Here is a 13,910-nt window from a genome sequence, read left to right as displayed (position 1 = left end):
GAGGCAGGGTCCCCTTTGGCATCTCAACAGACCCCTAAAGGGGGTCACAGGCCCTTTTCATCCCCCTCGACAGGGAGCCATCCCGAGCCGAGCCAGGTCCTCAGTGGCCACCTGCTCAGGGAAGGCAAGGCCCCATCCTTGACTGCGGCCCAGGCACCTGCCCCCTGCGCTTCCCAGGGATCCCCAGGCGGGGGTCCCCTAGTGAGCCCTGCGAGCCAGAGCCCGGGTCACACTCGGGAGCCCCGCGTGGCCTGGCTGCGACTGACCCTCCTCTGCTGTTCCCCAGGCACCTCGGAGCTGACCCCCTTCTCCGACCCGCGCCAGTTCGACCGCTCCTTCTCGGCGCTGCCGCCGCTCTCGGAGAGCCGCTTCCCCGACCCCCGGATGCACTACCCCGGGGCCATGTCGGCCGCCTTCCCCTACAGCGCCGCGCCCTCGGGCTCCAGCCTGGGCGGCCTCGGCGTGGCGGGCATGCCGGCCGCCAGCCGCTTCCACCACACCTACCTCCCGCCGCCCTACCCCGGGGCGCCGCAGAGCCAGAGCGGCCCCTTCCCGGCCAACGCGGCGCCCTACCACCTCTACTACGGCGCCTCCTCCGGCTCCTACCAGTTCTCCATGGTGGCGGGCGAGCGCTCGCCCACGCGCATGCTGGCCTCCTGCCCCAGCGGCGCCGCGCCCGCCGGCAACCTCATGAACCCCAGCCTGGGCGGCCAGGGCGACGGCGTGGAGGCCGACGGCAGCCACAGCAACTCGCCCACCGCCCTCAGCACGCCGGGCCGCATGGACGAGGCCGTGTGGCGGCCCTACTGAGCGCCGCGCCGGGGGACGGGACCTCGCTGGCCCGCGGCCCCGCGCGCCTGTCCAGCCACGGCTTTGTACAGAGGGGGCGGGGACCCCCGGACACTGCCCCAGCCCAGGCCCAGCCGACTCGTCCTCCTGCGTCTCCCGGGACCACCGCCCGGCTCCAGCCGTGCCCAGGGCTAGCTCCTGGGCCGGAGGCCATCTCCGTCCGATCCAGAGAAGTGGTGGGGCCCTGCCCATAGGAAAAGCCCAGGGCCGGCCTCCACCACACCTGCACCCCAGGCCGCCCGCCCTCGGCATTAACAGGAGTCAGAACTGGAGGCCCCGCCCCCGCCGGAGGGTCCCCTCACTGCCCACTGGAGGGGCTGGACCTCGCCCGCCGAGAGCAGAGAACACACCCCAGCCAGTGCCCCACCCGGAATTCCTACAGCCGAGAAGTACCCCCGCCCCCGCCCCGTCCCGTCCCAGCTGCCTCTGGGTCCCAGGGGGCAGATGAGCTGTGGCAGCAGGTCCCTTATACAGGGGCGCACTTACAAACGGGCCCCTCGTGCACTTTTCCAGCCCAAGGCAACCACCCTCTGTCCTCTTGGTGGCTGGTTTCATCATTTCCATTTTTGGAGAGATCTCAGGGCCCAGATAGGTCCTAGCAGCAAGCGTTGAGGAGAGGGGCAGTACGGCCCTGTCGGCTGGGTCTGGGATGGCCTGGCCACGCCCCTCTGTTGCACTGCAGAAGTGAACAGTCTTGAACCAAAACCAGTTTTTAACCTTGATTTTAGAAAAAAGCTTTAGTCAAACATTTTCAAACAGAAGGGCTCTTACAGATGAAGCACTGTGGCTGGGAACAGCACCCCCACCCCTGGCTGCCTTCTGAGTGGGGTCATTGGGATCCTACCACCTGCAGATGTCCTGATCCTATAGCTGCACCTTCCCCAGGGGTCCCTGCGAGAACCCGGTGGTGAAGTTCCAGAGGTGCTGGAATGTCACATCTGTGTTCAAAGACATTGGTCCTGGAGGAGGTGGTGGGGGGGGTGGCACTGGCTGTGTGACAGCAGAACAGTGGTGGAGGACTCCCCAGTCCTGGCTCAGCCACCCTGTGCTAGGAGGGCACCTCTGGAATCTGCAGACAGGAAGCAGGCCTTGCCCAGAGGCTCAGGCTGCAAGGTCCTCACATCTGAGTTCCTTATTCTGGAAAGGAACAGGAAGCATACAAGGGCTGGCGAGCAGGTGACTTTTCATGACTGCTTCTGCCACATCCTCTGTGGATGTGAAAAGTCCCCTATCCTGCTCCTTTGTGATGGTCTCTATCATAGCACTTGTCCTGCCCTCACTGGAATAAAGGCATTCTCCATCTCTTCAAAATAGTGGCTGGGGGTGTCCTACAAACTCCCTGCACCCAGGGGGGCCTCTCCACCCCTTCTCAGGAAGCAGCTATAAGTCCACTGCCCTCTTACCTGCTTCACTCCCATTCTGTGGTCATAAACTGGCCCAGGTCAGTGGGGGAGGCGCCTTTGGGTTCCCAGTGCCCAGCACTTTGTAGCCCCTCCCCAAGTGACTACCCCTTCCTGATACCCAAGCCCCGAGTGGGGCAGGGACAGGAAATAAATTGATCTCCAACCCCACCCCTGACGAGCAATGCTGGCAGCCAGGTGGAATCTGTCAGGCCCACAGTGGGTACAGACAACCAGGCTGGCAGAGATGGGTCCTTATTTGCAAGGCTGGTTTAAAGTTGTGCTGGGAGAACACACTGACTAGAAAGCACAAGGAGGGGAAGGGGTTGAGCCAACGTTACTGTAAGCACGTGGGCAGCGGGTGCAGATCCTTTGTGACATATTGTCACGCTGAGGCCTTGGTGTCTGCTGTGCTCACGTCTTGTGTAAAACTGTCCCAGAACTGGCCGGGAGGGTGGGGGGAGAGAAACTGCTTTGCACTATTGTTTGCTTGGTGTGTTTGTTTTTCATGCACAACTTGCTTGTACAGTAAACTGTCCGTCTTCTGTACTATTTAACTGTAAAATGGAATTTTGATTTGTTACAATAATATAACAGATATGTTGAAGGATCCGGTGCCAGGCTTCTAGGGCTGTGGGCATTGGCATGGGGGTGGGGTGGGCAGGGGCCTCCTGTCCTTGGCCAGGAGGAAGCAGGGCAAGGCTGCTGCTCAGGGGAGCCTGGGGCCCATGCCTCGTTCCCATCCAGCTCGCTCAGGAACAGTGGCAGAGACCCCCTGCGGCCCAAGGACAGCGCCAGTCCTTCCGGTGTGGCCAGGACCATGAAGAACCGCAGGCAAGCCTTCCAGGTGCCACCACTCCTCCCCTCTCAGTGGCATGTGTTCACCTCATAGAAGACACTGCACATGGTCCCAGATTGTTCCCCAGATGCAGACTTAGGGAGAGGGCACCTGGGGAGAGCCCCCTCTGGGATTTGTGGCTAGTGCACAGCAATGATATGGCAGAGTAGGCAGCTCTTGGGCACCCCAATTTTATAGAAGAGGGGCCTGAAGTTTTCTGAGGGAGTGCTTAGGGTTTCACGTCTGATTGGGGCCGCAGGGCTAATGTGAAGGGACTTGGACTGTGGGGCCACAGGGCTAATGTGAGAAACCCCTACTGGCCCTGCCAGCAAGGAAGCCCAGCCTCTCCCACCCCAGGACCCAACAGCAGCCCTGTGCCAGCCATTTGGGATGTGCAGAAGGGAAACTCTCATAAACAGACCTTTGAATGATGCCCACTTTAAAACTAATTCCCAAATTTTGCCCTGTTCAGTGGATTGAGATCTAAACCCAGCACCCAACAGGAAGCTCCCATTTCCCTAACCTAAACCCTTGATCACCCCTCACCCAGCATACAGGGACCAGCAGGTTCCTTCTGAGCAGGCACAGCTGCGGTTTCTCCGCGTGTCCGCGGCACCTCGGAGGGGTAAGCAGAGCAGGTTGTGCGCAGTGCCCACGTGGCCAGCGCTGCTTCCTCAGTGGGTTTTTACCCCTGGGGAAGGGGGGTCACTTTGTAGGAGCTGATGGCCCTCCCCGCAGCTGATGGCAGAGGCTGTGAACTCCAGAGCCTCTGACCCCATCCCCTGTGCCCCACTTGCCAGGCGGCAGCGGGCGCCCGGAGAAGCCCCAGCTGATGGAGGTGGCCCCTGTGGGAGGAAGCACCGCAGTAGCCGCCGCAGCCTGCAGGGGGCGGCAGCGCAGGGCCGCAGATGGCGCCGCAGCCAGCGCCCCCCACCCCCCAACACCCCCAGAGAAAGGTGAGCAGGGCCCGCCTCCTGCGCCAGAGTCCCAGCGAGGCCCAGAAAGAGCCTCCTTGGAGGAGGGTTGGGGAGGCCGCCAGCTGCCCTCTTGACTCCCATACTCACTGCCACGTGCCAGGTTGTGGCAGAGTCACAGGACCCTGAACCCCAAAGCCCCCGCCTCAGGCCGGGATTTACCTGGCTGGAGGGGAGGGCTGGCTTCAGAGTCCCCTGAGCCACCGGCAGCCAGTCCAGGGTGAAGAGGCCATTTCTGCCACCCCCTAGGATCCCGGAGTTCCATCTCAGAGGCCACAGGGACCCCTCTGATTTGGGCAGCCTGCGCTGACCCGGTGGGAGGCTGAGCGGCGGTGCCCGCAGGGGTCCCCGGAGGGGGACTGTGCTGGGCTGGCCTGTGCCTGGCAGCGTGCGAGGGGGACGTGGCCCCGAGACCCGAGCCAGCCCCCCTTTGAGGATGGGCTCTGGCTCTTGTTCTGGGAAGGGCCACCCCGGCAGGGTGTGACTGTGACGGTGACACACTCCGCGGGGAGCCTCCGCTCGCGGGGAGCCTCCGGTGGAGCGGACCCAGCGAGGAGGGCAGGGCTGAGCACGGAGGCGGAGGCGTGTGCTCCGGAACCGCCTCACCAGCCCTGTCCCCTCCCCTGCCCCACACAGCAGCCCAGCCCAGCCCAGGGGCAGCCCTCGCCCGGCCACCTGAGTGGGGACCTCAGCTCGTGGGCCGGTTGCCCCCCACTGTGGGGTCGTAAATGAAACGAGCTGTCACCCAGGAGAGGGCGGAGGCAGAGGCCGCGAGCCGCAGTGACCGTCCTGGCAGAAGTCCAGGGGCCCTCTGCCTCCGCGGCCGCGGGCTGGGGGCGGGGACGCAGCCGGCGACATCCGCAGCCGCCGCACCTGTGTGGTCCAGGCCCACCGCAGCCCCGAGGCCCCCGGCTTCCTATTTTTAGTTTGGGGGCTCAGAGCCGCCGATGGCTTCAGACATTTTACATCCACCCGAGAGCCTGCCCCCCACCCGGCCCAACGGAGCCGTCCTGCGGAGCGGGCGGCGGCCTCCCATGTGCCACCGTCACTGCTGAAGCCGGAGAGCGCTCTGGAGTCCCAACAGTGGCAGCTGCTGGGCCACCAGCCCTCCTCTGTGCCAGGATTCGCTCACTCACTCACCCCGTGTGCCAGAGGCAGGAAGAGGAGGCCAGGGCAGAGCAAGCCCCGGAGGCTCCTCAGAAGAGGCGTCCTCCCCCAGACGAGGTGGAGGAGGTGACTGGAAATCCGCCCAGCAGTGAAGCCGCAGGAGGGCCTTGGGCAGCAGCGTCATGCGCGCAGGCCTGCGGAGCCTGAGTGGGGCCCGCGCTGGAGGCGTGTGGCCGGGAGGAGTAGGGGACTGTGGGGAAGGGGAAGGGACAGGTCCAGGACAGGGGGCACGGGGAGCCGAGCTGAGGAGTGTGCAGGCGCAGGCCTGGGTGTGGGCGTGCAGAGACCTGGTCACAGGCTACGGCAACAATGGAGCACAGGAGTGTGACATCTGTGCAAACTGATGGGAGAAGGAGCTCCCGTGGCCTCATAGACCTTCGCACTCGGGTCTCAGGAAGGACACCTTGCCCCAAACTCCCGTGTAAATGCCTCCCACTCCCTGGGGGGGGGGGGCAGTGGCTTTAAAAGGAGCCCCTGGGGACAAGATTTCAATAGTAGCCAGTTAATCCACAGTCAGCCCTTGCCTGTACCCGCCCCAGCCCAAGAGTATTGGGGGAAGCCTTAGGTCCTGCCTCAGTTTCCTTAGGACAACCCCTGACCACACCCGAGGTCACAGGCAGCCTCAGCCTAGAGAGCCTGGGGCTCACAGTCTGGCCACTCAGTCGCCTCTGGGGTTTGAGGAGATAAAGATTATGAGATGGCACCCAAGGTTCCCAAGTTCCATGCATTATGTTTAATCATTATTATTTCATTTTTTATAGTGTACCCTAAGGTTCCTTCAGACTTTTTCAGTTTGACTCTTCTCTCCCCACCACACACACACACACACTTGTTTTTAATTGGTGCATTATAGTCCTACAGACTCATGGGGTCTGTTCCATCTTTGCACGCGCACGGTGCACAAAATAACAATATCCTTTGGCCGGTGTCACTCCCCTGTGCTTCCCCCTCCCTCCCTTTCCTCTGCTGACCTCCCTTTGGTTTCATGAGACTCTCCCCCACCTTTCCCCCCCCCTTTTCCTCTCTAGCTTTCGCCTATGAGGGGGGAAAAAAATCTATGTATTACATTTTAAAATGACACTAAATAGCACATGATCATGAGAGGAGACAAAGACAATATAGATCCCCCAAGAAACACGGCTGCTAATCCCACCCCAAAGATAACCAGGTCAACATTTTGGGGGTTTCCATTGCAGTTGGATGTTTGTTGATTATAACTATATAAATACTTTTTAGGAATAAACATTTGTCTAGGGCTGGGGATGTGGCTCGAGCGGTAGCAAGCTCGCCTGGCATGCGTGCGGCCCGGGTTCGATCCTCAGCACCACATACCAACAAAGATGTTGTGTCCGCCAAAAACTAAAAAATAAATATTAAAAATTCTCTCTGCCTCTCTCTCTCTGTGTCTCTCTCTCACCTCTCTCTTAAAAAAAAAAAAAAAAAAAAAAAAGAAACATTTGTCTAACCAGAATCACGCTGTATGTAGCTTACCAGCTAATATGGTTTAAAAATAAAGATTAAAAATTATCTAGAATAAAGTCTCTGGCAAGATGGGATGATAACTGTTTTCTCTTTCTGTCCTTTCCAAGTTTTTCGCGTAAGCACCCTGCATGGAGGGGCGTGTGTGTAACTCCCAGACTGAATAAGCATCCAGACAGAGGGAATGGAGATCATGCTGGCTCCAAGACCTGTGTCATCCACCAAAATGCCATCTCTTCCAGGGAGCCTTCCCTGATGCTCCGTTGGTGGGTTTGATGCCTTCCCTTTAGCTCTGGAATAATAATACTTGCTAATACTTAATGCTTAGGCTAAATAGTTCACATTTTCCAACTCAGCTTACTGATCCCCATTTTACAGGTGAAAAAAATTTGAGGAACAAGGGAAGAATTCACTCCAGTCCTCACTATGGCAGAAGAATAGTTGAAAAGGTTGAATTTAAATTTCCTACCAAAGAAAGGGACTGGTAGCTCAAAGTAAGAATAAATTTAGCCTTGGAGGAAAGGCAGAGTGCCCCGGGACAGTCTTGTTATAAAGACAGTCATCAGGGGAGAAAGAATGATGAGAAAATGTCTTTTTTTTTTTTTTTTAGAGAGAGAGAGAGAGAGAGAGAGAGAGAGAGAGAGAGAGAGAGAGAGAGAGAGAGGGAGGAGAGAGAATTATTTAATATTTATTTTTCAGTTTTTGGTGGACATAACATGGTTGTTTGTATGTGGTGCTGAGGATCGAACCCGGGCCACACGCATGCCAGGCGAGCGCGATTCCGCTTGAGCCACACCCCCAGCCCAAGAAAATGTCTTCTTGGAAACAGATGCAGAAGCCAGGTGCAGTGGTGCACACCTATAATCTCAGCGACTCGGGAGACTGAGGCAGGAGGACCCCAAGTTCAAAGTCAGCCTCAGCAACTTAGTAAGACCCTATCACAAAATAAAAAGATAAAGGGCTGAGGGTGTAGCTCAGTGGTAGAGCACCCTTGTGTTTGACCTCAGTAACACCCCAAGATGAAAAAGAATCAGCAGAAAGGACACAAGTGGAGTTGGGGTGCAGCTCAAGGGTAGAGCACTGGCCTAGCATGTGCAAAGGCCCTGGGTTCCAACCCCAGCCCCACAAAAAGAAAGAAAGAAAAATACAAAGAGCATGGTGTTGATGGTCCTTTCTCTGATTCTGAAAGCGAGGCATCTACCTTTCTGAAGTGTGTTTCTAAGGCTTCACAAAGCATGAAATGGAAAGAGAAATCACTGTCTCTATGTCCCCCTGGTGACCCCCCCCCCAGTCTGCCCTTCCCCACTCCAGCGGGTGCCTTGCCAATGAGGCCTCCCTGGAGGGGCTCTGGGCCTCTGGGTCGGTGGCAGCTCACCCAGGCTGGCTGTGCACACGGTGGGGATATCTGCCGAGGTGGCCCTGGGTCCTGGCCACAAACAGGTTCTATTTCTTTTTCCATGAAAACGACTCGGTCCTAAGTCACCGAGGCCTGAAATTAGAAAAGTACGAGGCCCGTGTCATCATGAAACAATTTGAACACAGCGGGGCCCTCTCTGGGGTGGGAGGGGTGGCGGGCCCCCCCACAGCAGCCCCTGGAAAGGCTCAGAGGGACGTGGCCAGTGTGAGGAGTCGGCCGCTCTGAATGGACCTTTGATTCCGGCTGGCCGTGGCCTCCTTCCAGGGCCCAGCGAGTCCTGTTTCGTTTTCCCTGTAGAATGGGCCAGAACCTTCTACCTATACTCCCCGACTACACGGGGACTGGGCAGCCCCCCAACCTCTTGGCTTCTAAAGTCAACAGCTGGGCCGGCAGGAGGGGCACGGGACCCCCGCCTTTATGGACTGAGGGTTTATTAAAAACCTTGTGTTTCCTTGAGGCCTGGCCACACCCAGCAAGGCCAGCCTGGAGGGGCAGCCAGCCCGCAGGGCCTTGCCCACCAGGAGACAGCCCGCCTCGGCCTCGCTCCCACCCCAGCGGTCCCCCCCATGATCTCTAATGTAGAATCTTCACAGAAAGCCCCACCCCCCCCTTCTGTCTGCTTTGAGGGAAAGAAAGCACCTGGGGGCCATCTGTTATTCACTCAGCACAGAGTGGGTCAGCACTGACCGCGGTGCTGGGGGTTTGGGGTACAGCTTTGAAGACGGCAGACCTTGTCATGGGTCCCAGGGAGCTGTCACCCCCCTTGGGGAGGAAGGTCATAAGCAGATGACCAGATGACCCTGTCTCGGGTCGTAATACAGAGTGAACAGGATAATGAGATGGAGGAAGACCGGAGGGGGAGGGGGACCTGCCGCAGGGAGGCGCCCAGGTGGTCTGCCCTTACGTGGCAGGGACGCCAGCGCACCTTCACGTCCCGGCCCAGGACCACAGACTCTGTCCTCCACCCTAATGCCACGCCCAGGGACCCGCGTGGGTCGGCCCCCAGGAAGCAGATCCACAGACGGGGACAGTGGGGGGAAAGTGGACCCAGGGAGGCCGGGAAGGAGCCAGTCCTGGCCCCTGGGGCGGGAGTCGCCTTGTTGGGTTCTCCGGGGTCTCTGCAGCACGAATCTCACTCCTGAGTTGCCCCCGTCCTGTCCCCAGGCAGGGAGTCAGCCTCATGTGGCCCCAGGTCAGCCAGCCAGACGGGACTCCCCTGTCCCCTGCAGGGGTGTGGCCTGCCTGGCAGGACGCTGGCTACTTGTCAGAGAGCAGTCTTCAGAGGAGGGGCAGCGGCACTTCCGCGGTGTCTACACGACCCACCTGGGTTGTGTCTGTGGAATGTCAAGACCATCGAGGACCCTGCTGTCGGCAGGTCCTCAGACCCCCTCTGGGGCCCGCTGCCTCCAGGGCCCTGCTGCTGTGAACCCAGAGAGCGGGACGTGCCAGAAACCAAAGACCCCTTGGTAAGAGGCACACGCCGCCCAGAGCAGAGGACCAACCCCGTGAAGGGCGAGGTCCCCACACCGGGAAGACCTCCAGAAGCCAGTGATCCGAGACCTGCTTCATGCCCCCCAAGATGAAAGACAGGTGGCTCGTCGTCCTGCACCTCCGCTGTGCCAGCTCCTGTTCTAGTCACCGGAACCCTTGCGGGAGCTTGGGTGGGAAGCGGGTGTTTGCAGATGTCATTAAAGAGCTCCAACAAGGAGATGCTCTCAGACTGTCCAGGCAGGTCCTGAATCCGATGACAAATGTCCTTATAAAGAAACATGGAAGCCGGGTGTGGGGGTGCACGCCTGCAATGCCAGCGGCTTGGGAGGCTGAGGCAGGAGGATTGAAAGTTCAAGTCCAGCCTCAGCAACTTAGTGAGGCACTTGCCACTGACGGGACCTACTGGGCTGGGGACGGGGCTCAGTGGCTAAGCACCCCTGAGTTCCATTCCAGTACAGAAAAAAAAAAAGGAACACGGAAAGGAGGAGGGACTGTGTGACCACGGGACGCCTGCAGCCACCAGAGGCTGGGACTGTGAAGAAGAGGCCTTTTGGGGGGGACCACGGCCCTCCAGCACCCTCACTTCAAACATCCAGCCTCCAAAAGGAGAGAATGAACTTCTGGGGTCTCCACCGCCCTCTTGGTTCTCTTTGAATTTCCAAGCAGCATATACCATGGTTGGGAGGCCACCCGCATGTCCACTGGGGAATCCGAAAGCTGTTCTAAGACAGAGCGAGTGACCTCTGTGGCCACCCTGCTCTTCCAGCCTCGGGGTCAGGAAGGTCCACATGCTGGACGAGGAGACTGGGCAGAGACTTTGACAAAGCCCCTTAGAGGAGGCCCAGGGCAGACGCCCTAGAATTTCCTGCAGCAGAGATCTCGCCTCCTTTTGAAAAAATTTCTAGGGCACTGCTAGGCCCCCGCAGAGGCCCGGCCTGAGCTCCCAGGGCCTCCTTCCTGGCAGGGCTGGTCATTGTCGGACCCATCTCTATGTCACATCGCAGCCTGGAGGGACCAGCAGCCAGCCCTTGTGCAGTGGGAAGGACTCGCTGGTGTTTGGAGTGCCCTGGGCAGATCCAGAGGGCACCAGCAGGTGCCATGCAGGCCTGTGCCAGAGCCCCGGGTCCCCGACTTCTGCTGCCTCTACACCTACCCCTCTGATCGGTGCTGATGGCTGTCCTGTAGGACAGTCCCACACAGACAGTCCCAAATATTGAAATCCCCAGAACTCGAAATTCCTAAAGTGGAAATCACCATCCCAAGAGATTGAAATCCTGAATGTTGAAATCCCAAAAGCCAAAACGCTGAAAACCACAATTCCCACTAAATAATGTTAATAACAATAAATAAAAATGAGGAGTCCACATAAGAGGAGCAGAAAATCAAATTCTGGGGAAGGGCCGGTGCCTCTGGGCTGTTTGCAGGGCAGCAGGGACACCCGCTGGCTGGGAGCAGTCTCCAGGGGAGACTGGTGGGGAGAGCCCACGGGGAAGGGGGCCCGGGGCCCGTCTTAACCGCCAGGCCCACAGTCGTTCCTGACCTGCACGTCTCATGCCTCACGTTTTCTGTTTCAGGTTTTGTTACTGTTGTTGTTGGGCAGGGATTTTTTTTTTAAGTCTCTTCACCGCTATCTTAAATTGCCAGCGCTACTTGTTCCTAGGTTTTACCCTGGTATAGATTTCTCATTAGCATCATTTCCAATCCTGGAGGAATAAATTGCGTAGACTTTCAGAGAGTTCTCCTTCTCTCGAGGCACCCGGGGTGACGGTGCACTCCTGCAATCCCAGCCACTCGGGAGGCCGAGACAGGAGGACCGCTCGCTTGAGGCAGAATAGACAGGGAGGCTGACAGGCCACACCATGGTCATGTGTCCAGAAAGACTCGGATGTTCCAAAAGCCAAACGGGAAGACGAAACCACACCTTCCACCACCGCCTGGCCGTGAGGAGCTGTGACCCCCACAGAGGAAGGGAACCCAGGTCCAGGCGGGGCACGGCCTGGAAAACAATGTGCCAAGGCTCCTGAGGCTGTCTATGGAACCGAATCTGGCTTCACGGGGAGATGCCGGGCCTGGCAGGGGGAGGGGAGGGGGTGTCGGGGCACCAGTGAGAGGTGGTGGCCTGGCGGTGGGGGATCCCCTCCTCTGCTTCAGAGACCCTCGTCCATGGACGCAGGGGAGGGGGCAGGGCTGGGGTCTTGCCGAGCTGCCTCCTGCACGGAGACCAGAGGCCTTGACTCCTCGGCCTGCCGCACTCTGCTGAGGGAAGCATCTTCCCAGGCCCCGGGAAACCCTCAGGAAGCAAGAATCCCCCAGAAGCAGCACTGCCCAACGGTCACTCATGGTCCACCTTCACCCTGGTCACCCCGTCCGAGAATCAGCTGCGTGTATACCAGTCACACGAATATTTGACCAAGCGTTTTCTTTAAAATGTGGCCTCTTTCTAGCCCCTCAACACACAGTGCTGGGACAGCTGATTTCCACCTGTGAAAGAAGGAAGCTGAACCCCTCCCTCAGGCCACGTTCAAAAGCGAGTTCACAGTGGACCACAGGCCGCAGTGAGCACTGAAGCCTCGGAACTCCTAGGAGAAAACTCAGCAGGAACCCCTCAGGACCAAGGGTTTGACAACTGATTGTTAGACGTGTCACCAAAGCAACAAAGAAAAGCTGGATCGCATCAAAATAAAAATAAAGAGTGCATCCGTCAGAAGACACTTTCTAGAAAGTGAAATCAGCCATGTCACCCACCGGTGATCCCGGTGCCTCAGGAGGCTGAGGCAAGAGGATCTCAAGTTGAAGGCCAGCCTCAGCAAGTCAGCAAGACCCTGTCTCTCAATCAAAAATAAAAAGGGGGAGGATGCCACTCCGTGGTGAAACGCCCCTGGGTCCAATCCCCCAGGACCACAAAAAGAAAGTGAATTACAACTTAAAGAACGGGAGAAAATACTAGTAAATCATAGATCTGATATGGGTCTGGTATCCAGAAGACAGATGGTAAGTCGATAATAGATATCTCAAAACTCAACAATAAAAAGAAAAATATACACAGCCCAATTTAAAAGAGAGTAAAAGGTTTGAATTCCTATTTCTCCAAAGAAGAGAAACAAAAGGCCAAGAAACACATGGAAAGATGCTCAGTACGGGTAGTCATTAAAGAAATGCAAATCAAAACAATGATGAGATCATTTGTATTCACCATCGTGGTTATGATTTTTTCTTTTTTTGGGGGGGGGGGTACTGGGGATTGAACCCAGGGGGTCCTTAACCACTGAGCCACATCCCCAGCCCTTTTTTATATTTTATTCAGAGACTGGATCTTGCTGATTTGCTAAGGGCCTTGATAAGTTGCTGAGGCTGGTCTTGAACTTGCAATCCTCCTGCCTCAGCCTCTGGAGTCGCTGGGATGACAGGTGTGCGCCACCCCGCTTGGCTGATTTAAAAGAAAGAAAGAAAATAGCAAGAGCCAGTGAGAGTGTGCAGCAACGAGAGCTTCCACACGTTGCTGTGGCCACTTTGGAAGCAGGTGGGCAGCTCCTCTGAATGTCACCGTGCAGCCCAGCAACTCTGCTTCTAGATGTCTATGCAAAAGAACTGCACACATGTATTCAAGCCAGATTTTGCACACAAATGCTTATAGCGGCACTTCTTGCAACAGCTGAAAGTGAAAATAACGCCAACGTCCATCAACACCGTGTGGTATGTCCACACAGCAGACCATTATTCAGCCATAATAAAAAGCCATAAAAAGAAAAGCTCCAGCGTCGGGGAGCACTGAGGACATTATAACCGAAAAGAGCCAGACGCAAGCCAAGTGGGGTGGTGCACACCTATAACCCCAGCCGCTCTGGAGGCTGAGGCAGGAGGACTGAAAGTTCAAGGCCACCTCAACAACTTAGCAAGGCTCTACGCAACTCAATGAGACCCTGTCTCAAAAAAAAATATTAAAAAGGGCTGGGGATGTGGCCCAGTGGTTAAGCACCCCTGGACTCAACCCCTAGTACAAAAAAAAAACAGCCAGACACAAAAGATCACATGTATGATTCTATTCAAATGAAGTATCCAAAATAGATTTGTGGAGTCCAAAAGCAGATCAATGTTTGCCCAGGGTGATGGAGGTGGGGAGGGACTGCTGTTTCATGGTGTTGGGGTGTCCTTTAGAATATTTTGAAAAAAGACTGAGGCATGGGTTGCCCAACCCTGTGAATGTATTAAATGCCACTGGATCGTGTGTTCGGTATACAGTGGATTAACAAAAAACAGGACCAATCCAAATGTCCATCAGCTTACGAGGGGATGAA

At 57.2% G+C, this 13,910-nt stretch overlaps 1 protein-coding gene across 1 annotated transcript in view; it reads left to right on the top strand.

Moving 5' to 3' along the window:
* The window catches only part of Runx3 (RUNX family transcription factor 3), a 49,434-nt gene extending 46,575 nt beyond the window's left edge, over positions 1–2,859 (top strand). Inside the window, exon 6 of the mRNA XM_078025616.1 lies at positions 287–2,859. Within this exon, the coding sequence (XP_077881742.1) occupies positions 287–810 (524 nt within the window). The 3' untranslated portion in view covers positions 811–2,859. The remainder of the gene's footprint in view (positions 1–286) is intronic.
* Positions 2,860–13,910: the final 11,051 nt, after the last annotated feature.

Source organism: Ictidomys tridecemlineatus, chromosome 11, assembly GCF_052094955.1.
Source record: "Ictidomys tridecemlineatus isolate mIctTri1 chromosome 11, mIctTri1.hap1, whole genome shotgun sequence".
NCBI classification, from domain to species: domain Eukaryota; kingdom Metazoa; phylum Chordata; class Mammalia; order Rodentia; family Sciuridae; genus Ictidomys; species Ictidomys tridecemlineatus.
This window is presented reverse-complemented; position numbering and strand designations above follow the sequence as displayed.